General features: G+C 38.5%; 1 protein-coding gene across 1 annotated transcript in view; it reads left to right on the top strand.

The window, feature by feature from the left end:
* The window catches only part of b4galt2 (UDP-Gal:betaGlcNAc beta 1,4- galactosyltransferase, polypeptide 2), a 121,798-nt gene that overhangs the window by 50,447 nt on the left and 44,728 nt on the right, over positions 1-26,623 (top strand). The window contains exons 3-4 of the mRNA XM_026374002.1: positions 8,526-8,644; positions 8,759-8,875. Coding sequence (XP_026229787.1) covers positions 8,526-8,644; positions 8,759-8,875 — 236 coding nt within the window. The remainder of the gene's footprint in view (positions 1-8,525; positions 8,645-8,758; positions 8,876-26,623) is intronic.

Below are 26,623 nucleotides of genomic sequence, written 5' to 3' on the forward strand. Positions count from 1 at the left end.
ACCTGTTCTATGAAACAAGAAGCAGCTATGGAAACGAAAGTGAAATAGAAAACAAAAATAAAGCATAAATGTGATTGATGCAGTCCTTAAGCATGATGCCTGCACACAAATAAACACATGGGCTTCTGCTGTTAAAACTGAGGTGCAATAAACTACACGTCTAATTAATCTTGACATCGCTGATGTTCATGGGGTCGAGGCTTGACAAGAAACAGGTTGGAGAGAGTTGTCTATCAGTCTGCTGTGGGCAGACATGAGCCTCTCTGCAGCTAGGAAATAGAAATCAAACCAACATTTTTTACCCTAAATTACTGTTTGAAACACTCACAGCCCTGAACTATACATAATTTCAATCAAAGTTTCATATAAGGAACTAGGTCTATGTCTGTATAGAGAAAGGTCTATGCCAATCAGAAAGGTCTAACTCACCAATGGATCTGCAGCCAATTCAACATGCTGCGTTGGCTTAAAAGCTGCCGATGGGGTGCAGACGTTATAACTGGTACAAACACGCCACAAAACCTAGCCTTAATGATGGACATAGTTCATTCTTAGCTATAATTAACCAATAGCAGCCAGTGTTACTGGTATTTCTTTAAACTCATTGAGAGCCTGATGGCCTTCATATTGTTATTAGTGTTTATAACAAAGGAATGACAGCATGGCAGAGGAGTGCACACTCCCACCTCATGGCATAGAGGTCATAGGTTTGAGCCTGGCTGTGGTTTTCTGTTCTCCCAGTAACTGTGTGTGTTTCCGCCCACAATCCAACGACATGCAGTTAGGTTAACAGGCGACTCTGAATTGCCTGTGTGAGTGTTAATGGTTGTCTGTCTCTGTGTGTCAGCCCTGTGATAGACTGTGGTTCGGTCCACGCTGCAGCACAGGACCAATGATGAATGTATTTTGTATTGCTATTCCTGGCTGGAGTGCATGAAAATCCAGTGTCTACATTATAATCCTCTGGCAGCCTCTAACCAACTCCCACATCATTTCTTACCTGAGCCCAACATGTCACAGTGTGTTCTGACAGTATCATGGCCTGGGAGTCTTCATGTGCTTGTTTCAGGATACCAATTCTTCCAACAATGATGTTTGTAATGTGTGTGCATGTGTGTGTGGGTGTGTGTTAGCATATGTGCCAGCTACCACATCAGTGAGCCAGCTGGACAGTGTCAGTGAGACCTGTAGCTGTACCACCAAACACACAGACATGCTTACACACTTGGACACATGCTGGCATGCTAGTGTCATTTCATCTGCCAGTCATAGAGACTTGATACAACAGGGGAAAACATGCCAATAATTGAATCTAGGAAAATACAGACAAAATGTTTGTATGGTTGGTTGAGCCAGGCTTTTATTTCCTTATATGTTTGATATGTATGAGTCTTTAAATGTCCTGAATCCAGATTCCCTTAATTTACAGCTGCAGCAACTAACTTTTTTTTTCTTCTTCTCCTGCCCACAGTTGGCAGTAATGTTAGTTTTTGTACATGATTGCAGCCTGTCAGGCAAAGTTACACACTAAAAGGATTATTTTGATAGTGGATGTGCTCACAGGAAGTAGTTCAGTCCTTATCTGTGGACTAATGGCAGGGCATCAACGCCCACCACAAACCGTAGAACATTGTAAGCTCCCTGCCGGGTCCATCTGAAGGACAAGACACGTTCAGAGAAAAAGACAGCAGTGGTACATGACAACCGTCGCAACAGCAGATAACACTGCACATGGGGGAAGAGACTTGGGGAGCAGCAGAAACACATCACGTTAAATGTCACATGCACGAGCTGATTGCAACAGCTGAACGAAGACCTGTGAGACACTGTGAAGATCCTTTGAATTTACATTAGTTATTGAAAACAGACATGTACTTTGATGAAGCGGTATTTGAGTTAACTACACATTGTTGTCTGCTGACTATATATCTTTTCCATTGTTGTTTTGTCCACCTCTCTTTGTTTCTTTCACACAGCCTGCTTCTTGTGCCAGTATACTTTGTTGTGTTACATGAATTCTCCATCTGCTTCATGCCCCCTACTTCCATGCTCTTCCGTCTCAGAACAAAAACAAATCAGGGCCCATGCTGTGTATATGGATTCATGCCATTAAGTGCTTTTTGCTTAGCTTGTTTGGGTAATGATCTGCAACACTGGTGTTGAATAAAGTACTGAGTAGTACTTCAGTGCTGATCAAAGCACTGTCACAGATCTTTCCAAGATTATTTGGATATATGTATTTTTTTCTTAATGTAATTACTATATTTTAATCAGCCTTCCCCTTGAATTTCACATTCATTAATATTGTTTCTTGTCAAGGCTTGTTTGTGTATTCACACATTATCTGTCGTTCATTACACCAGAAAATAGAATATTTTCCCTCATTATTAAGGATTGTAATTTGCTCAATTTATAGCAGCTAGCATGTCGTAACACAAGAATAAAGCAGGTCCCAGGGGAACGGCCTGTGAGGAAGCTGTAGTAGATGATTTAACATTAGAATAATTCCAGTGGAATTAGGAAAAAAATGTATTTAATAATTTTGTTTCTATATATATTTGCTGCAGTAAGACCACATGAAGCATTTGTTACAGACGTGATGAAGTAGCCTGTGTATGTCAATAATCTAAAGTAGTAAACATAGTGATCAGTATCAGTGTGGTCATTACCTCCTTCAAACAACATACGAATTCTGCTGCTGCTCATTGTGCTTTGTGTTTAATGCTGCTAAGCTGTTGTTACTGGCTGTGTTGTTCATTTTTTGCACCTTAAACTACTGTTTGAAAGTTTTAACAACCCAACATAGACTCACTTCAGTCTCCCGTGTTTCCTTCTCTCCCTCTGTTGCAGAGGAAACAATCCATTTCTGAGTATTTGTTCTTCTGTACAGCAAATGTATGTAAACCTCTCTGCAGAGACGAAAACAGAAATGAGAGCTGAATCCGAAAGTATTGATTTGAGCTCAGTATTTCCTGCACGTTTTGTACTAAAACGCATCTTGTTATTTATGGTTGACTTCTGCCTTTATGTTTTCATACTTTTTTATGCAATCTTGTATATTTGACTCCTTTTAATGTTCTTCTCATAATGGCAGTATGGATGTTAACCTGGCTGTGTGTCACAAGGGCAGATCCGACCACTGTAAATGTTGTAGGGTACTCTGCTGCCTTTTGTGCTTGTAGTTTGAAAACTGCAGATAGCTCACTGATAATACCCCGTATCCCTTATTTTCTGGCACCACACACACCTACTGAGTGTTGTGCATAACACCCACATTACAAATGAGTTGATGTTTTGCTTGGCTTTGCAATTCTTAGAAACCAATAATCCTCAGATTCAGTAAATGCTCACACACACACACACACATATATTTACATGCAGACACGGAAACACAAACAGGATTTCGTAGTTGAGCACGGTGTTTGCTACTAATGAGGGATGGATTCACACTGAGGACTTGTGAAAGAAGAAAAGATAAAAATGTAAATATAAACATTATAATATTATAGAATATTAGTTGCTTTTTCTTTTTCCCTTTCTCCTACTCTCTCACACACATTTCCCTCCCTCTCCTTCTCTCCCTCCATCACGTCGTTTTTATTCCCCGCTCCTCCATGTCTTTTTCTCTCTTTTCGTCCCATCTCTGGAAGAATAGCAATTACAGTCCACAGTTGGTAGAGACACTTGTAAATGATTGAAAGGGAGAGAAAGAGAAGAGAAGGACTGAGTGGCCAGGCTAATAAGATTCAGAGAGCTGAAAGTCTCTATTGTCACAGAGTCTGTGTCAGTGGGAGGCAGGAGAAAAGGAACAATCTCTCCCTCCCTCTTTTTCTCTCCATTCACTTTCCCTATTCTACTTTTTTTCTTTCCATTTATTCACTCTCTCTGACTCATTTCTCCCCTCATCCTGAGGCCAAAGAACGAAACTCAATTATAAACTCAGTACTTCTCCCTGAAATCTGACCCTCTCGCTGCCTCAGTTGTCACAAGTAACAGGAAGCCACAGAAAGTCTGAGAACAGGACAGCTGATTAACAACCAGCCTGTCATGTACTGTAGATTGCCTGGTCAGATGGCCGGAGAAGTGACTCTGTAAGGACCCAGCAAGTCATGCTGTTATGTGCACTCAGAGTCAGACTTCAGAGGAAGAAGAAAGTTGTTAGGCTGTTATGTCACAGAAGAGATGAAGATCGAGTCACAGATTTTCTTTTTCTTTTCATTCGAATAGAACCTTTGCAGGCCTATGTTTTGATGGCTATTAATTTGTAGTTACACTGTGATAGTGGTGAGAAGTTGAAGATTTGATTGCAATCACTGAACAAAGACATATCTAAGTTTGCCTGTTGTGCTAAAGTCGCAGACTAACGTGGGATTTAACAAAACATTATAGATTTTCTTCAAATACCTTCCCTAATAGAGCGTTGTTTGTATACTTTGCTAGAATTTTAAACCTGACACCAGCTTATAGTATATCTGTAGACACAATAAAATAGAACTTAGCAACTAATCTTCATTATGTTACCTTACTTATTTGGAGTAACGCTGCCTCCGCCATGATTCACAGATAATGCGGTAAGCTGTGGATCACGAGCTCTCCATACTTTTCTCTTCTTCATCATTCAGCTGCTCAAGTTCATCTTGGTTTCACTAGTTCATAGTTTCTTCGTCAGGCTTTGTGTAGGCGGTTTCTGGCAAACTCTTATCTGGCCTTTCTGTTCTTGAGTTCTTGTTTTGCACCTTATTATGAAGCCTCTATATTTATATTCATGAAGCTGTAGACTTTGACAATGACACGCCTACCTCCTCAAGAATGCTCTTGACTTGGTTATATTTTCTTATATCATATCAACAATATGAGCGGTGTAGACAGACAATCTGAAGCAAAGAGCATCGACCGTTTATGAATGGATGTCACGTCAGCAAAATACTCGAGTGCTCCCATTTTTATCCCATTTCTGTTTCCTTGGTATCAAGTCTGACCCAGGCTGAATCACAGCCTCAAATAGACCAACTCACTCTGTATGTGCACGTTGTGTGTGAGAGCTTACCGCCTCAGGTCTGCTCTCAGTGTATTGTGTTGGTACATGCACTGGCAACCAAATAGCTCAGAGATTTGATTCATTATTGTAGGGGGGGGGTTGTGTGTGTGTATACTGTATGTGTGGGTGTGGGAGTGTGGCTGTGTACAGTGTATATTTGCAGAAAAAGCAATGATGTATTCCCAGCATGCAGTGAATGTCCCAGATAGATCGATCAAGCAGCAGGATTATAATGTGTTACTGTAATATCACCACATAGATGAGCATGAGCTATTTTGTGCATGTGTGTGTGTCTGTATCTGTGTATGTGTGATAATTGCACTGCTGTCTACCACGCATTACATCTCTCATTTATCATTTCTCTCTCTGCCACCATTAGCTCAAACTCCCATTCTCCCCTTTTTCTTACATGCAGAGCAGATCAACACGCATCCACATTTCTTCTCAGTCTCTCTTTTACGGGACGTGCACACACACACACACACACACGCAGAGTGTATTATTCATGTGTTTTGTGGCAGAGGAAAAAAGGATGATGTCAGTGTTTATTCTAAAAGATGTTTTTACTCACGTCATCACACCATTCGGAAGCTTACTGACCTCTTTCTGCCACCGTCTCATCAGATCCAAACAACATGCATGAAGTGTGTCACACTTCACCAATAAAGCGAAAACAGTGAAATGCATCACTTCCTATGCTGATAAGTTTTTGTCAGTTGCTATCAACCAAATCTAGATCCTAGTTTCTATCCCTCAAGACAGAGGATTGAGGAAGAGCTGGCTGACAACCAGCGCTGTATTTATGAGGCGTGTTGATGTGAAATCAAAGACAAATAATGAGTAAAAATTTATATTGTTACGAGGTTAAAAGGATAATGTAAATCTGATTTCTCTTCATTAATGTGTTGTTAAACATTTCCGTAAATTTGCTTGTTCAGTTTGTTGAGGAGATTTAGATGAGACGACAAAATGGTACAACCAGACCAGCTTAGCTTAGCTCAAAGATCGGCAGCAGGTCAAACGTCTAGATGGATTTTTATAAGATATAATTTGCTCATTAGCACCTGTAAGGCTCACTAATAATCCCATATCTCGTTTTGGAGCATTGTGGTAATGACAATCCTGTGCCTGATTAGTGTTTGTCAAGGAACAGTTCTAGCTTGCACTTGCCTAGGATACTGTGATTGTGATCAGTAAATTGTTTAAGATCCCTAACTCTCTATACAAACCGGTGGTGGTTCAGGAAGTAGACGAACATGAGAAAGGGTCGCAAGAAGGCGAGGAAGACACACATAGTCAAGGAGTCTTGGCAGCTGCAGAGACACATTGCACTAAAAACACACAGTGCTCTCAGTGGCTTGTGCTGGATTTAAGAATTGGCCTAAATAAAGCATAATATAGGCCTCTGAAGCGGGATGTGTTTAAAAATAAAAGACATGGTGGGCAGAAATTTATATTTAATGTATGGCTTTACAGAAGATGTCAATGCACATGCAATGTCTACCTGGTCGCTTTCTCAAAGATAACTGTAATAATCATTATCACTTATGTCCACAAGCATGTCTTTGTGATGGAAGTTGTATTTGGGTTATTGTGTTGGTATTTTGCTGTCATGAAATCAAAACACCGTGTTCTATTTTCATTAGTGCGAGACAGAAATAGGAAAAGGAAACAGACGTGAGTGTGGGTGATGGACAGATGTGGTCAGGGAGAGAGGGCTGTGGGGACCATTTGCATTCAGCTCTCGGGGTATGATAAAGAGAGGTGTTATGAACATGTAACCTTGTTGGAATTGATCACTCTTTTTGCCTGTGCAACATCGATTGGAGGAGACTTCTCAACACAAGGCTCATGAGTCAATGCTAAGTTGATTATTAGCTCATACATGTATGAGCCCCTTCTCTCTCTTCCACTCTTTTCTGCGGTGCACTAAATACTGTGTGGTCATAAACACATCATGCACTACTCAAGAGGCATCACATTTCAAATAAAATAAGTGCCAAGAAATAAACAAAAACAAAGATCAGTTACTGAAAACTTTCTCACCACCCTATTTAGGTTGGAGGACTTGCCATTCTACACCCCTTCTGGACTGTACAGTGGTAAATATTCATGACAATGACCCACATTTACTGCAGCTGTCGTGTATTTGTGTAGCAGCACAGCATGTGTTACATCACAATGTTTGTAGCTGGCTCTCAGCTTACACACTTTTCACAGGTACCATGTACATCCATTACAGCCCTGTGGCTGACGTGGTGTCACATCTCGCTACTTTGAGGAACTTTCAGCACCATCAATTTGGCCAGAATCAGCTTTATTGGCCAGTGCTCACAAGTAATTGGTTTGCAGACATTGCTTTCACTCATGCTACGAATATACAGAGAATATAAAAATACACACAAAGAAAAACACACCAACTGACCAGTGTTAAAAAAATTGCTACCCTGTGAGGGGCTCTGCAAGCACACCACTGTGGAAAAGTATTGGGTGGGTATATTTACATCTTTAGTTGTACTATAGGGGTTGTTTGTCAGAACCCTCATATACAATTTTGCACAAAAACAATATAGTTAAGTTTAGGAAAATATAGTAGATGGGTTAAAATAAGTACGTCCTTGCAGTTAAAGGACCTTAATTTTTGAAACTCTCTTCTCTCAAAGTCATGTTTTTGTTAATGCTTATTCTGATTTGACCAATTATCATGTCTCATCGCTCTAAGACGACAGCCCCAGCCAATCAGACATGATCTTCTATACTTTATAATTTTGCAAGGATTTTACATGATACATCAGAAATCATGCAATGTTTTTCTTTCTTTCGAACACATGCTGCTTTGTAAATTGACCGAGTTCTTTGTCTGACACTGATATTGGAGAAAACATGCACTAATGAATCACATACTGCATTGCATTTTTTTTTTACAATCAAAGTCTGGTTTGTTAAAATGAGCCTTTGGGTTTCTCATATATTTTAATGATCCTGGCTCCCAGAATGAGGAGCTGTATTTATCGTCCGCACCAGAGATTTAAAGCCAACACTTCCTTTAAATTAGTCTGAACCCAGTGCAATCTCATGCACAGAAACGAATTCTTAAACAGCATTTGATCTGAAGTGATGGATAGATTCACAGTGATATAACATATGGTGTGGCTTTATCGCTGAGCAGCGTAATTACCTTTCATGTTGTGTTTTTACTGACTGACTTCAAAGTCTTTGTTTATTTTTTAGGAAAATAAGTTTTCCAAAGCTTGTGCATCTTATTAAATGCTGCGTTATGCAAAGCATATCCCTTGAAACCATTATTCCTGCACAGTTCTTTAATAAATGTACAGTATTGCTTTGAAGCTAATTGCTGTCTCTGTGTCTCTCACTCACTACACAGTATATAACTTCCCAACAGTTTTTTTTTTTTTTTTGTTCTTTCTTATCCTTTTCTATCTTCGTCATCTTGCTAACTCTCTGCCCTCTTTCCTTCTTTTCTCAGTGGGGCGTTTGTTGATTGAGTTCAGCTCCCAGATGACAATGGAACGAGTGCAGAAGGAAAATCCCAACGTGACAGACGGAGGCCACTACACCCCTCCTGACTGTCGGCCTAGATGGAAGGTCTGTACAGTGGAGCTACAGAACAGCCTCAAGTCGGTCTCTCTTGTGAAAACTACTGTAGCAAATGTTTCCATTAAAAATAAATTGTCAACTATGACTATCTTTGTTGTTTAGGTGGCCATCATCATTCCATTTCGTCACAGAGAAAACCACCTCAAGTACTGGCTTCACTACCTCCACCCTATCCTCAGACGGCAGAGGATTGACTATGGCATCTACATCATCAACCAGGTAAGTCAACTGCAGACACAGTACAGTAATCCCACACCTAGCCTGCAGATAATGATTATTGTCTGCATCCATCTCATTGTTGCCAAGACCTTTGTTTTATAATAAACAGTGTTGCATCCTTGGTAACAAGATTTAAGACAACACAAATTAGGTACAGCATCTTAGCCAGGGCGGAAACACAGCTGTGACCTAATTGATTATGTTAGTTACGTCAATACATGCAGGGAATACATCAATGTATCATACTGTTTACACCTGAAATGTTACCACAGCAGCACAACTGCTATGCGCAAATATCTCAAACATCCTGGGGCTCCCCCACCTGAAAATAATGAGACAACAGTGTAAATATTTATTACAGTGAGTTTTGTGTGATTGATGGTTGGTGTCAGTGCCTGACAGTAATCGAGGCTACACGATCCTATGGCAACGGTGTTTTCTAGTGCAAGTTGTAAGCAGATTTTTTGTGTTTACAATCAGCACTAGCCATAGCAGCATTAGCAGCCTCTCATCATGCATTTGATGCGTTCAGGGACAGCACAGATAGTAGGTCATTATGCGTTCAGATGCCGAAACACATAAAACCACAGTGACAGTTTAACAAGACAGAATGGTACGTCATGTTGAAATTAAGAACAAATACATTTCCAGTTATTTTAAGCCCTGACAACTCCTGTCCCTAGCTGGATTCAGATAAATGTCTTCTCCTGACAACAAATTATTTGCAGAATAAATCAATATACTGGCTTTTACCACATTCAGTTCAGCAGAAACACAAGGAGCTTGATTTTCTAAGCAATGGTGTGTTTGGAGTGGGAGAGTGGGCACAGCATTCAGAACATTTTCAACCTAACATTCCCTTCGCCTATCTTTTACTTGAAGAATGTGATTTTTCATTGATTCCCATCACTGCTACGATATGTTGAATACAATCTTAAGCATCATCTCAAGGCTAAATAGCCTACTAGAGTTCATAGCATCTGACTTGAAACTGGAGTTACATTGAATCTTTCATTCAGCTGTGTCTTCTTCTTTCTATCACAACATCAACTTTATCTACAAAGCATCAATCCTGGAGCCAAAATTGATTCAGGGCCTTGATCAAGAACAGTTTCGCAGTTCAGAGTGTTGACATAGTGCAGGGAGCCTCAGATTATGAATCTTGTATCACACTTCTACCAACAAAGGTCCTCATGTGATGTTGCATTACATAATATGTTTTTTATCATTGACATCTCTAGTCAAAGAGACACTGAACCACCACCTGACCGTAATTATCTCTATAACCACCAGGACTTTATTTGAAGTGGATTTTATTCTCATGTACATTTTTAAGATACATGTGGACTCACTGAGATACACACAACCACCTTTGTAAATGAAGTGTCGTCTAAAGTACAATTAATAGACAATAAAATTACTACTTAGTCCATCTTTAAAGCTTTAGTGCATTTAAATAGTATGATGATGAAGTTACCTTCAAATTTGAGCAATGCTACTGCTTCTACTGTATAAGTCTAGGATTTATTTAAAGAGCAGGTGCATGTGCGCCCTTTACACTAATGTGCACATACAGTAGGTAATTTGTTGTAGGTAAATGGATCATAACTTTGTTTTTAGAAGGGTAATAGATGTGACCCCAAATTACTATATTCTATTAATATATTTCATTTCTTTCTAATTCTACCCTAAGGCATCCCTAACTCGTTTTGACAAAGTTGATCATATTTCTTGATGTTTACAATTTGATATTATATTTTCCCTGTTACTTTGTTTCAAATCTGCAGACCTCTCTGTATTTTCTTAGCAAAGGTCAGTCAGGACACGTGGATACTAAAATGTCCAGACACACTGGCAGCAAGTCCCCAAAACAGACAGTTTAGCAGGTGGATGCACAAACAGCACGGAGAGGCAGGCAGGTTGAGAGAAATCAAAGCGACACAGGAGGGATTTTGATGACAAGAAGCCCTGATGTGTCTGACACGATGGACGATTAAACCTTTACACCCAGTGTCACTTTCCAAGAGGACGGCGGAGAGCACTTTTCGATCACGCCCGCTCAAGTGTTAAATGACTGGAAGTCTGGAACCTTTTAACACAGAGCAGTGGTAGGATTGACGAGGTGGGGGGTTAGCTTTCCTCCATTGTCAGTGTTGCAACTGGATAATGTCCGCCATGTCCTTAGAGTCAAAACAGGCAAATAATAATATCAGCTTTAAAAATCCAATATTTTCCTAGTTTTTAATACTCTGTCTTGACATCAACTGCTTTTCTTTATTGTTAAACTGTCTGAATTAATGTAAAAATTACATCAAAGCTGAGGGTGGTTTGCTGCTTGTTGCACCATCTCGCTGCCCTTGTTTTCCCTCAGCCGGACACCTTTAAGCAGCTATCATCTCGCTCTCAAAAGCGGTGTTGCTGCTGGTAAAGTGTGGTGAGTAGGCGTTGCAGAGGGATCATGCGGAAAGTGATATAGCAACCTTGCTGTTCTGTCCTGCTGCTCCGTGTCCTCTCAGCCTGCTGAAAACCGGGGCCAATGTTTGTTTGTTGGCCATCAGCTCATCATGTAAACTGGAGGAAAGCCCAGATAGAAAAGAGAGAGAGAGAAAGATCAGTGAAAGGGACAGAACAAAAACAAAAAGAAAAGCTGGTGATAAAGAGAGCATGGGGGGGGGGAGGTGAGTGACAGGCGTGATGAAGAAAGAAGTACCATCTGCTGTTGTGGTTTTTATGGGAGCTCAGGGTTGTTCCACGCTGGAAATCATCATTGATTTATACCAAGTAATAGTCTGCAGCCATAGGTGAAGTGGACGAGGAGAAAGTCGCACAATATTGTACCTTTTCTTGTTTCTTCTGTGGTGGAAGTCCACAGATCAGAACAAGTGTCAGTGCAACAAAATAATACTACCTAACCTAACAAAGTCCTGCTTTAAAAAACACATCCTACAAAAGTAAAAGTACATAAAGTGTCAATGGAAATTATAATCCCTGTGCACTACAGTGGGCCTGTGACTGACATAATACTTCATATGACATATGACATAAGCAGCGTTTTACTTTTGTAGCTGGTGAAGCTGGGGCTCCGTTGCTTTAGTTTAGCTGTGACAGACACTGTGCTCATTAAGCCTAATTTTAATGTTTAGAGTCAGGCTGAATTTTTGCCAGAGCAGTTCTCATCTGATGTGCAGTTTGAGAGCTTTCAGAACAGCTGATTGATCACCTGAACGAGTAATGCCTTGCAGTTTTGTCTGTTCCACTGTGATTTCCCACATGGCTGCTGTCCAGAGATTCATTAAACTGTATTGAAGTTGTTTTAGTTTTATTGGAGTCATATTTTACATCTGTCTGGGACACTTACATCCAGGAAGTATACAAATATATTTACTCTACTACAGGGTTTGTCCTCTCCAAAATGTCATGCGACTAATCTGGTGGGGTATTTCAGAGACATCTGAAATATTAGAAAGGCTTCTAAACCTTTTTCTGTAAGGGATAGCAAGACAAACAGGTTGGGAACTCCTGGTTTTATCTTTAGCAACACTTTGTGTTTTATAAGCTTTTTTATGTATGAGTAACAAGTAACTACAAGTGTCAGCTCAATGTAGGGGAGACAAGGTTACAATATTTTCTTGTTGAAATGCAGTGAAGTAAAAGTATAAGGTAGCATAAAATGAAAAGTACCTTCCCAGTACCTTACCTGAGTAAATGTAATTAAACTTTTCACCACTGGATGTCTGGGGTATCAGATATGTTTGATCCTTGGAAACATCCACACCTCTTTCCAGTGCGGTACTGTACACGCCATGAAGCTGTACAAGCACAAAATGTGCATATTCCCATTTACCTAAGAAAAGATATGCTGCTTAGGCTGTAACTCGAATATTCAGAGGTGCCATTGAGTCTAAAGTAGTCCTAATCTCTATTGTTGTGGCATTTTAGCACCAGCAGAAAATCGAGAGTACAAAAAGGAAAGCAAAATAAAATTCAACATGCTGACATGTGGTTTTAACACAACCAACGCTACTCTAAGCTTCTGCCTGGTGCTTACTAATCCTCCACGTTATGACCCACTACCCCCTTTCTCCTTCTGCCACCCCTCAAACTCACTCACACACACACACTCTCTCTCTCTCTGACTTTCCAATAACTCCTCCGCAGCTGTCTAGAGTCTGAGGTTGTGCTGTAGAGGACGAAGAAGCCAGTCAGCCTTCACATAGTTTATTTTTCTTATTCATGTCTGCACTTCAACTCCAGCAGTGTCCAACACTAAGTGGACACTAAAGGATCAGGAGGGATTAAACTCTGCGTGTTTCTGTCTGTGAACGTTTGGGCTTTAAGGTGAATCAGGCTGTTCAGTGGTCAAGCAATGTCCAGAGAGGCAGTCAAACAGACTTCTTATCTAATTATTTCAGGATTTCAAAACTTATTTTAAAAAAAAAATAATCATAATAAATCCTTTTATTGATCCTTTCTGTTAGTTTTCTCTCAATTATGCACCTTGGCAGTAGGTGAAGTTGTGCCACAATTGATTGCTTTGCATGTAAAACAGTCGGCACCTGAATAAAACATAATGAAATTGTCATATAATCACATTATTATTCTAGTAAAGATGAATATTAAAATATTAAATAATAAAATTTGGAGGTCACTTTAGGAACAAGACTGCCATGCTATGTAAAATTGGTGACCTGAGAAAAATACCACCATGTGTCCATTTTTGTATTATGTGAATATGGTAAGCAGGTTCCATTTGATATACAGACGGAGCATGAAGGGAAAATCCAGGCACTAACAAAGAATATTCAATTTATACTACTCCTTATCTTTAGATGGTATTAGCAGTGTTTTATCCAGGTGAAAAACAGAATAAGAACTGACAATGAGGGAGTTTTTGTGCAGTTGACCATGGGATAGGATATTGATCTGATGAGCAACAACTCTGTTTCCTTCGTCCTCCTTCTCCTCCTCCACCTCGCCTCTCTGCAACTTTATATTTCAGTGTTTGCTGGAGCATTGTTACGGTTTTGTAAAGGAACTGAACAGAAAAATAATGCTCTCATTTGCTCTGTATTCTTAGACCCCACTGAATCCCAGGTGCAAAGTGCTTTAATCTGTGCTGTGATGAATTATAGATTTAGCTGCAAACTCCTCCTCTCCTCTCTTTTCCCTTTAACACAAACATCTATTTTGTCACTTTCTACTCGCAGCTTTTAATTGCATGGCTAGTAACTTTTAACTCCGAATGTGAACTAAGGTAACTATATAAAAAATCATGACACATTTCTGTTCTTGAATAGTATGTATGACCATGATCTAATAAATTAACAGCCTGGCACTTTATTAATTGATGGGGTGTATCAGGTCAACAATGGTGAACAATTTCACTGACAGTCTCCCTTAAATCATCATAGTTACAGTTTACCTCCTGATTATTGTTAAAGGCCAGAGTAAAATTTAGCAGGGTTTCTTCTGTCAAATGTCATTATTTATAGATTAAAATCCTAAAAGAAAGTAGCTGAAAGTTACTAAGCTAACAATAACAATGATCATTAAAGGCCTGTTGGTCATTTGACAAAACTTGCACACCATGCATCATTTTAAAGAGTTGGTTTTCCATGCAATAAAAATGCAAAACTTTAGCTGCATGTTTACTTGGATAAAGTGCACTGACATAATCTGAAGCAGGGTGCAGCAAACTGACATTTCAGCATTTTAGTGATGCATAATTTAACATCCCTTCCTTCCCTCAGCTTCCCCTTTAATCAAGTGCCTATTAACACCTAGCAGTTCTTCCTATTCACACATAATACAACAAAATGATTCAGTATGTGAGGCTGTTATTTTACTTCAGATGTTTTGTCTCAGTGTTATACTTTGTTCATGTTCAAGTCAACTTCATTTTCCCAGATGGGCAACAGGAGCTGCAGTAAGCATAAAAAATAAATACACAACATTTCACATACACCCAAGAGTGAACAGTGCAAGATGTACAAACATAAAATGTGGAGGAAGTGACTCCAACTAATATTTAGCGTATAGAACAGCTTTTCTGAGGCAGGTTTGGATATCGGTATAAAGGTACACACATTTAACAGTAAATGTAAACATACACACTGAGGCACTACTGTCAACATTAAATCATTTTAACTCACAAAATCTGACGTTAAAAAACCTCTGGTGTTACTGCATATGTATATACAAGTAATACAAGTAATAAAATACTTATTAAAGTATTTATTTTTTGCAAAACATGGAAGATCACTTTCCTGACCTAGTAGAAACAATGTAACACTCAAATTAGCCCAAAGTGATTAATCGTTCTTCTTGCTTGTATTACCGGTCAAGGCAGATGGCCGCCCACCCTGAGGCTGGTTCTGCTGGAGGTTTCTTCCTCTAAAGGGAGTTTTTCTTCACTAGCCTAGGGCTTGCTCAAATAAGGTTATTAGGTTTTTGTTTGGTTTTCTATATAATTCTGTATACAGTTATATTTTGTAAGGTCTTAAACCCTAAACACTGTAAAGTGCCCTGAGATGACTTCTGTTGTGATTTGGCAATTGAATTGACTTGGATAACAGTCAAAGGGAAACTGCAGGTTCCAGGTCCTCTTTCAGAGCTATGAAAATTGTTTCTTGAATCACACTGAAACTGATAATGGTGCTAAGACCAAAACAAAGTCCAGGCTTTCGTCCGATGTGTTATATGATAATTATAGTGTTTATTTAATGCTTCTCTTTTTTGCAGCTATTTCCCATAAGCCCTAGACTATTGGTAAGTGTCCAGGGCTAGTTCAGACACGTCATTAACAGGAAATAAATTCTGTAGATGTTAGACATCTGAGAATGCTATCATGTGAGTATAGAGCATATATATATATATATATATATATATATATACATATATATATATATATATGTATATATATGTGTGTGTATATATATATATATATATACACACAACAACACACACACACACACACATATATATATATATATATATATATATATATATATGTGTGTGTGTGTGTGTGTGTATATATATATATGTGTGTGTGTGTACATTTTTATGTCTTCCTGATATGCTTATACATATAATAATAGTGATGAAATATAAGCTACATAACTTTAAATCAAATATTAGAGAAGACATTTGGCTCAACGTTTGAGTTTGAAGTTTTACGCTTTTACAGAATATAAAACAATATAATAGCTCTGAAATTATCAGTCATTGTGTTTGTGATAATCAAGTAATATGTCAAATTATTATTATATAATGTGTAAAATCTAACATTAACATGTTAGGTTTTTAGTACCTCAAAAGTACCTTTTTTTTTTTTTTTTGGCTTTTCTCCCACCTTCACTTGGGACCACAGTGTTGTGATATTTGGACAGCAGCCCTTCATTGTTCACACTTTCCTCTTTTGCTGTCAGCCAAACAGCCAAACTTGACGACCTTGCTATTCAGAGAGCTGAGAACAGCTGTATGAAACCTTCTAACCACCTTGACAAGCTCTCATTAAAATGGCCTGGAAATGTCACTCTGATTCAAACCCATTCGTTCCTCCACTGTTTCCCCCCCAGTGCTCACCTCCAGTCTCACACTGAAGCTGTTTGGCTGTAGCTCTGCTCTGGTTCCCTCCTACACACTGATTTGGCAGAAAATGAATGTTTTCTTCCTTTCTTGATCATAAAGGCTACAACAGAACACGCGTCCCTGCTTTACTCGTGATTGTATATATTTTAGTGTGACTGTAGGTGGCCTCAGTGGTTGCTTGAACATAGCTGATAATCAGCAGAAAATAGCATTTGCACCCATCTGAAAAGCAGATGCACTTCTACAATAACTTCTTGGCTTGACAGGGATATACAGTTGTGCACTGCAGAATGATGGTCTTGGATCGAGGGCCTTTCTTTGCAAGTTTTTTCCTGTGTCTCAAACAAAATCGCAGTAGAAAAACACAAGACCCTGCACTTTTGTTCCAGGTACCAGCAGTACAATGAAATATGATCCATGAATACATCTTCGAGTAGTACATGCCAGAAGGCTGTTCAGTGCTTGTAAAATGCTATGAGGCAGGTAGGTTTTAACAACTCTATAAATGTATTATAGTCATAGTTTTCACCCTGTCTAAAGAGTGTTGCCAAGTCTCATCCCATTCAAGTGAAGTAACAAATATAAAAAGTACATCTATTTATTTGCCTTGTGCAGTACCTTGCCAGATGACACTGAAGAGCCAGGTTTAGCTTTTTTGCAGATGACGTTCTTCTTTTTCGTCAGGGCTAATTGCATTTACAGCCTCACTGCTTCAGCACATTGGCCTGATTGTTATTTATGGGGAGGCTGTTTTTATAATGCAGTGCTGATATCTGTCTAAACATGGCCTCAGATTTATAAACTATATCTGCTTTATTAGGTCTTTGACAGTAACATCCTGCATTAATCAGCTCTGTCACAGACTATGTTTTATGTACTGAATTTCCTGAGTGCAGGACATCTCTGTTAAGGTTTTATACTATGCTGTTATTGTCAAACAGACATGAACAGCAATCTGATTTCCTGGCACAGGAAATCAATATTAATGTAGAGAGTGAATGTAATAATGGCCAGACCACTGTGAATATGCCTCTCATGCTAATCTTAGGTAGACGACCTTAGATACAAACAGATGGATACAGAGAAAACCTTTCAATGAGGGCTATGCTTTGTATTTTTAAAGCGATTATAAACAACCCACACATAATGCACTTTGTTACAAAGGCGAACAACCATTTTTGTCTCTCTGTCTCCCCTCACTGTCCCCTCTTGCCCTGTTTCTGTCTTTTATCAGTTGAGCTTAGCACCAGCAACAAGAAAGAAGCTGCACTGAAGATAGTTTATAATAATGTCAGCAGTATTAGAGATTACCTGCGGGGACAAGATCATTGTGTAAAACATACTGCGCCACACAAAAGTGAAATGAAAAAAAAAAAAATACAGTTAGTCGTAATTGTTGAGAAAATTGTTCCAAAATGGCTCCCATTTATTGTCATTTCTTCCTAATGGCTGGAGAGTGTGATTTCAAAGAAACATAAGGATGAGTGAGACATCCTGTTACTTTCAATTCTCTGTCGTTTTGTTTTTCTCTTGTGCTTCCAGACAAACCTTTCTTAAAACTGAAAGGTTGTGTGTGTGTGAGCTGCAGCATATTAATTTCTGCACATCACAGCATCTCGTCTCTGTGACAGTGTTTTACTTCAGCATGCTTCAGGATTATAAGAAACACAACACAACAGAAATATGAGAAAGTACAGTTACCTGCTGCAGATCATGTGTGTTAGATAACGACAATGTGTCTACTCTACAGAGAAACATAGTTCATAATATTTTAATGTAATATTGTTTTGTGTGTTATTGTGATGAAGTCCCATTCCTCTCATAGGTCATAGCTACATGTTCATATTTAACTGAATTTTGACTCAATCTGAGAAGGAGTGCAGTTTATTTGGCAAATGTACTGGATACCCTGGTAAATTGGATACAACCGCAATGCTTATCAATCAGTTGTAAATGATTTACACTTGAGATTTGACAGCTTGAGGCCATATTTTCTCATCAAGGACAGGGCTGCCTTCAGTGTTGATGCCAGATGTTTAGTTGGTCAATAATACTTCCACATGATGGACCATAGGCTGTACTGTGATAGCAGGTGTTATGTTGGGCCATATAGCACTATGCTATAAGCAAACTGACCTTCAACTTGTTTATTTTTGCCTTTGTGTCAGCAGCCCAGCAGCCAGAGAAACTCTGTGAGATGAGGAAACTCAGGAGGACATAAACAGTGATAGCGCACCATATTAAATCTGTGAGAAAAGCAAATCTGTCAATAGCAGCCAACAAATCTTACGAAATAGCATATCTTGATTCAGCAAAATTGATCTGATATTGTTCTTATTAAGGTTTCAGCAGGATAAGCCTGTTAGAAATGCAGCACAGCAAAAGCTTCCCTTAAAAAATTAAACAAAGGGGGGAAGAGGAAGGAGCATGCTGTCAAGACATCAGACATGACCTTCGCTCTTGAAAAGATACCAATCTGTCTCTTTTTCTAGTTATTCTGCATCTTTGTTTCTCAGTGGTATGGTTTTAAATAGAAGGTATTGGACTAGAAGAGTTACGAGTAAACATATATAACTGCAGTGATTGTGTTTCAAGGACTGGAGTTCAGATATATTGGTATCTGGAAGGTCCAGTTACAGGTGAGGAGTTAAAAGCTTCAGTGGCTGAGATAGGAGAGACTGTACGTACAGCAACTGTTCTTCACCAGCCAAAGCTTTATGGGCAAGTGGATAAAAAAGAGAGGAATAACAAAAAACAAACTGATAGTCTCTAATAGAGTCTCCCAGAAGGTGTGTGGGAGACTGAAGTCAGCTGGAAGAAGGCTCTATAATCTGATGAGACAAAATTCAAGCCTCTATGGTCTGTGAAGACCCAAGCCAATAGTCTTTTCCATTTCACCTGTGGAAGCTTGAAATCCCCTCAGAGGAGTCAAAGGTGTTTTGATGGCCTCCTTCACTAGTTCCCTTCCTGCTCAGTGTTTGAGGACGCCCTGTTGAAGGCAGGTTTGCACATGTTCCATATTCCTTCCATTTTTAATTATGGATTTAACTGTACTCCAAGGGATATTCAGTGACTTTCAGTGAAATCTTCTTGTATCCAGTCTCTAATGGCTGTGGAGTTGCTTGGGGTGTTCTTTTGTCTTCATAGTGGAGATTTTGGCCTAGACACCAATTCACCAATAATTAGTCCTTCCAGATACAGATTTATTTTTTCTACAGCCCGTGAAAGACATTCACTGCTCTTAGGTGATTTTCATTTAACTAATTGCGTCAGATGCAGCAGTGATTTACTACGTGAGATAGTCTAAAATAGGTGAATTTTCATGCAATTATTTTCAGTTGTAGTATATTTTTAATGAATTTATACTACATTGTGGTAATCAGTTACCACTTTGACATTTATTAAATTTTTTTTTTCAAACAAAGACAAATTACAGTAATCAGTAATTTGGTTACTGTTGTAGAAAAATTAAAAGGGCCCAGAGTGAAAAGTTTTTTATAGACATTGTTCATACAATGTTCAAAGCATTTTTGGCTTTTTATTCTAATTTAGAGATTGAGGATTTCAACATGTTTGCCTCCAAAAACACAAATGCATAATGATTACAAACACTACAGCTCCTTGACATTGATTGAGTAAGAGGAGTGGAAGTATGACAGGTCTGGGTGCACACCTTGACCTCACTGACATCATTTCATTCACCTGCTAGCACATATAGCTACAACTGAACTGTAATGTTCATAGAGACATTCACATCAGCAAAGAAAAACAACTTGCATAAGAAGCATAAGCTCCTTTGTGTTTGTGTGTCAGTGTGCATTTGTGGGTGGACGTTTATTTCGACGGTTTGAAACTATTTGAGACAGTTTGTCTGTTGCCAAGGAAGCAAACATTCAACCCTGCTGTGTGTAATAGGCTGGGGTATCTCTGTCTAGCCTTGCATCCTGCGTCTCGTCCTTGTTTTTTCTATTCCCACTGCCTGCCTCTCTTTTTTTGTACATTTCTTTTTCTGTGTACACTATCTCCATGTTCCCTCATATTTCACCTCTCTCTCCTGTACCTGGCATCTCCCAAAGAGAGTGTGGTGGTCAGTGATGACTCAGGGGAATGTCTGTGTGTGTGTGTGTGTGTGTGTGTGTGTGTGTGTGTGTGTGTGTGTGTGTGTGTGTGTGTGTGTGTGTGTGTGTGTGAGAGAGAGAGAGAGATGTGGTAAAGGAGGTAATTCAGGGAATCATGGCTGTTTTCCTCCCACATGATGGATTGCCAGACTGGGGAGAGACCTCACAAGGCCTGAATCCTGAATCCCTTACAGTACTATGACTATTAGATTCGCCTTTTTTCAGATTTTTCAGACTATCTGTATACTGTTTGTTAGCTTGTTAACTAGCGTACAAGCTTATACAATATGTGAGTTCACTGTTGCATCATCCCAAAGAAATCTTGCACTATTGCCATGTTAGCAGAATTTTCAGTAATTGTTAAGGAAAAAATAATATATCCATATAATATTTCATGCTTGAACCTTTTTCTGGTTATAAGTTATAAGTGGTCAGGACAGCATAAGGACACAAAGATCCTGTTGATTACACTAGATTCTTTATAAAATGTTGTTCCATGTAAGTTTCAGCCATATACTTATTGTTTTCTATAGTATAACCAAACGTTGTGTAGTCTCTTCTCTCCGAATGTCCTAGGTAGAACATCAAAAAGGTTTTTTATGACTTGATTGGTTGAACTTATAAGTTGTACACAAGTTTTAATGACAGACCATTGAAGATGGCATGTTTTACAGGAAAAACCTTTCACAAACTCCACATTTCATGGTAATTTCAAGGTCCTGATACACTTTAAAACAGACATGGCTGAGAAGAGAGTGGATAGTGTTTAGAGATAAGTAAATATGAAATTAAAAAAATATTAAGACTTAGGTAATTATAGTTTAGCACATTTTTCCAAACTGTTGTTTATCCTCCTTTCAAGTTTTAACATTAAGCTTTAGCAACATTCAGTGCTGAATGTGAGGGGGAAAAAATCAAAGAGCAGTTAAAAATAAAAATAGAAAAATGAAGTTAATTTAAGATTTACAGTGCTTTATGTAGTGCTACAGTGCTCCCATTTCCCTGAGCTATTACTGCCATGTACTGTACATTTCTTTGAAAGATCATAATTCGTGGTAAATATGCTCTGGGGAAAAGAAGGTCACAGGCTGTTAGCCTGCCCACTGAGATACTGTATTACTGTAATGCCATTTTCCACCACCATTTTATTTTTTCTCCCATCATATGTATGACCTTTAAAACCTTGCACAGTGGAGGGCAGCTTTTGTTGGGGTTTAATTATAAACTGACCTGAGGTCACATCATATCTCTGCATATTATTCAGGGATTTCAGACCAATGCCAGCCTGCTGTGAGGGGACAGATGACTACTCAAAGCAGCATCAAATCTGGCCAATATATTAAATATAACAATGTGCTCTATATTGGGTTCAAACTTTTGCCCAATATTGATATCCATAGACTTTCTGAAAAGGTTTTACTACAAAGATGAACTAAAACACACTAATCCTCTTATGATCAAACCAATTCCTCTAAATCCAAAACAAATATATTAAATCAAATCCACTATAATCCACTATTGCAAACTTTCTGCAAATGAAACATCAGTGTCAAAAGGATTTTGACTTAGTTTTGATTACATTTCTTGGAGAATTGTCATTATAATACCATGGGTAAAGCTAAATGAATTGTTAATTAGAAGTAGAGATGTCTACTGATGTAAAACACCTTAGCTCCAGTCTACACTATTTAAATGGGAAGAAATAGCCAATTGTTAATACATAGATTAAAGCGGTAATTTGTGCACAGTTTAGACAGTACTTAACATGAGATAAACTGATTTCCTTGAATGTGCAATACAACTTCAGCCTGCAACAGATGGCAAGTATGGCCTGTGTGGGTCAGTTTTTTACTGAACAGATTTTCTTGTGTCTAGTGGTATTATTTTTGCTTGCGTCATGACTTGTGTCATGTTACTGACGTCAAAAGTGGTGCAATTTCAAAATATGCCTGCCTCCATGTGTTAGGTGTCAGTCATTTTGGTCTTATGGGAGTGGTACAAATGATTTATATCAGCGTTGAAGTTGGAATAATTGTTGGTTGATTGCTAACTTCCTTAAGGTTAGAATCAATAAATCATTTTTGCTCTATGTTAGCAGATCTGAAAAAATGTGTTTTTTATGGAAAACAAGGAAATTATTTAATAATAATAATCTGCTTGCATAGGCAACCTCTGTGGTTGGCTCATTTTATCTGCAGTAGTTTGCTAGCATGAGCAGATGTTGATGGTGATTGGTGATATATACATTTAATATAAACCTATAAGGCAACACACAGTTAGCTAATTATATGCTGGCCTTAATACTCGGTTTATATTGTATGATGTAAGCCATTATAATATCAACTCACATTGAAGAAGACAAACACACTGCTAGTAATTAAAGACGTGCTATATCCACCAGTCTGTTATTGTTTTGTCATTCTTTGACTATAAATGGGAATTATTTCCTCTGCACACTGATGAACATATTGAGACAAGAACTGGCAGATGGTTGCAAACTAATTTCTTATGGCATCCTGATCACATTCCAAGGCTCCAACCCTACTGGGACCAGTGCTCTAATTTCCTACATCGAGCTTAATAACATGAGCTTTCTCAACAACCACTTACCAGGTGTAAAACGGACTGGAAAACATAGGGACGATTGACCTAAATGACATGCTTGTGAATTATTAATTGAATCACATTTGGTGGATTTACATATAAACCGGCAAAGTACAGTAACATATAGTTTTATCTGAGTGCAGGGCAGGGCAGTGAGAAGAAGTAAATGCTGTAGATTTCACTCAGAGCTTTTTATTTGTATTGATTACCTTCAAAATTAATCTCCAAACCAGTTATCTCTGTTGTGTTCCACTTTTTGCTTTCCTGCTATTTACTAACCTTAGCTCTGTTTTTATAATTAACATTATAGAAGGTTTATGATCTGCAGCCTGAACACCTTCTGACTTTCTGTAGCCCTTTTTATTCAGAAACGCTGCCGTATTAGTGATAAGGTATCTCCGTGTTAAAGCCGCCTTTATTTATTTACTCTGAACTTTAAGAAGCCGCCCTAAAGACAAATGTTTATTTCACACGGATACCGGCACCCCAACATTTGCCATGCAACATTTAATACGGGGTCCCATGTGATGTATAACATGCACATAGGACATACATGGGGGATATGCAATGGGGTAAACTTGCCTTGCCTCTGTCACTACCTCTTGAGGCGGTTTAAAGGAAGACCAACACAGACCCCCATCCCAGTTTAGTACCTTTTATAAAGCAAAACGAGGCAGTGTATTGGCGCAGTATACCCAACTTGAATGTGCAGTATAAAAGATACTTTTGTCAGTGCTTTAAACCAGGAAATGTGAGCCAGATTTTCAAAGTCTACTACTAACAAGTAATAGGGACATTTATCTTAAAATAACCTTTAGTCAAACGGGCTTCGGTTCCTCGCAGTGGCGGCTCAGTTTTGTTTGGCTCATTACATAGAGAAGGTTTAATAGGGACAGGAGAAGGCTTAAGGAGGCACCATAAAAGCCACAAACCGTACTAGCAGCATGGCTCAGTGAATGACTCACCACTGAAATATCTTGTCTTTCAAATGGATTGCATTTTAAATTTGGCACAGACATTGATGCTGTGGAGAGGATATATCTCAGTGACGATACCGTGACTCTCTTGAAGAGTAAATTTCAGTCATCAACCAAGGGGCAGATCGCTGTATTTTCATATGCATTCCAATCAAGGAGCTTATTTTACTCAAACCCTTATTTGTAAGAGATTTGCAATGTTATATAAAAACTATTTTGGGAATCACTTGCCATGGTTTCCATTGTCAGTGTCAGTGTCAGTGTCAATGTTGTGTCAATTATTTAGCTTTTCTATCATTTCTATTATTCTTCTTTGTCTTTGTTTAGTGTTACATTGACGATCATCTAACTTTTGCTAGTCTATGCCAGAGGAGAGATTTTCTCCCTCTCCTTCTTTTAATTGAAATCAGTAGTATTTTAAACTAATCCTAATCACTTCCTAATACAATTTTTCTAATGAATTACAGAAAACACACAACCTACTTATACCAACTTACACACTAGGCTCACGTTCCCCATATGTATTTCGCAATATGTATTGTAAGGCATAACCTCATTATGTAGAGTAAATTCTGTAATATATTCTGAACATTTACCATTTAATGAATAAACAGCTATGCTCTCTGAATGTTTACCCCCTAATTCATTATTTCTCTTTCTCTATCTTCTCCTTTATATCCCCTATTACTGCACTTCTTGCTAAGATTTTCTTTCGCCTCTGCATAGATAACATTTGCTTCCACCATAGTCTCCACCATTGAGTCGGTATACTTGTGCTGGCAGCTGGAGTTCGAACTCCAACCAAGGCACTTCACTGTACAATCTTCTGAAACAATACCATGCCATTTTGAGAGTCATAACTGAAATCTAATACATTACAGAACAAGTTGTTGCACAGACCTCCTGAAACACATTGGATCAGAAAGGTTCACTCCATTTGGAGCAAGAGGACATTAGTCCAGAACAAAGGAGGTGTGCTCACCTGTCAGGGACTGAAATATGTCCAACCCAGCCTATGTGCTGTATAGAGCAACTATACGGAGTGGTGTATGGTTCAGAGGACATATCTGAGATTAAACACTCCAATGGGTTGATTATCTGTCCATGAGTGAAGGTGAAGCTCACACAGCAACCTACGCTGCTGCCAACATGACTTTCCTCTGTGCCTTACTCCATCTGTGGGAGGTTGTCACAATGACACCAACACCTGCATAATATAACACAGTCTAAGACAGTCACCCTGCAGTGACTCATTTGTGTAAAGACAGTGGTGGACACGTGTTGATCTTGGTTGAACTTGGTTGCTTGTTGAATGAATTTTTTCCCTGTTGTTGTTTTTCTTTTCTCCGTACAGCAATGAGTGGCCCAGTTCAGCAGTTTCTGTTTCTATTTCAGCACAGTTCTTAAAATGCAAAAATACAAAAGAAGCATTGCTGCAGGCATTTAATACTTATTTTGTTTTTAAAATAAGTAACAGTGATGTTGTTCTTTTTTTGGTTAATGTTCTAACACAGCAGTGTGTCTTTCATTATAGCCTCCAAACACTCAGAGACGACTCTGATTGTCATAATAGTGTTTGTTATTGAGCTGTTTAGCTCCTGTTAGTGTATTTCTCTCGCATAACACTGTATCTGTGCAGCATTTTAGGAATAAATGATCAGTGTATCATTATAGACATTGTAATCAAGCCTTCACGCTCCAGTGTTGGACCAAATGAAACTGATGAGCATTTAGTTCCTATGTAATTATCTTCCATTGAGTCTGTGTTTACCTTTAAAACCCAAGAAAGTTAACAAACTGAATACTTTATCTGACAAGTAAGATATACACCCCCACTTTCATACACCACTGAAAAATGTGAAAACATGATGATAGGATGATAAATAATGTGCCAGGGTTAGTAACTGTTATAGCTGTACAAAAAAGAACAGAAAGACAAAGTAGAACAATTACATTGTAATAAAAGCATAAAGTATGTAAGCTTTACAAGGGTACAAAGTTAAAATATACAGGTATTTACATCAAGAGCAAGATGTCGTCATAGTAAATGTTTACTTACAGAAGCTCAATGTGAGCAATGTGTGAATGCTTCTTTATACTTTATTATCAGACCTCACACCTTCATGTGAAATATATAGGGACTGCAGATGGAAATCAGCTAATAGCTAAATCTAGTACAAAGTATCTGTTCTTATTGTATGAAACTAATGCATTTGTACGTGGTCCATGATAAAATAACATTTGCTATAACAATAATAATAAGAAGAAGAAGAAGAAATAACAATACGGCTCAAGGGACAAACAAAATTATTAAAAAAGAAATCACCAAAATATAAACATAGAGACACAACATAGCCAAATAGAGAAGATAAAAACACAAAACAACCAAAAAAAAATCACAAAAGGACTGAAAAAAGATGAAAAATGCAAGAAAGAGTGAAGAAACCCAAAAGCAAACC

This window comes from Anabas testudineus, chromosome 17 (assembly GCF_900324465.2).
Source record: "Anabas testudineus chromosome 17, fAnaTes1.2, whole genome shotgun sequence".
NCBI lineage: Eukaryota > Metazoa > Chordata > Actinopteri > Anabantiformes > Anabantidae > Anabas > Anabas testudineus.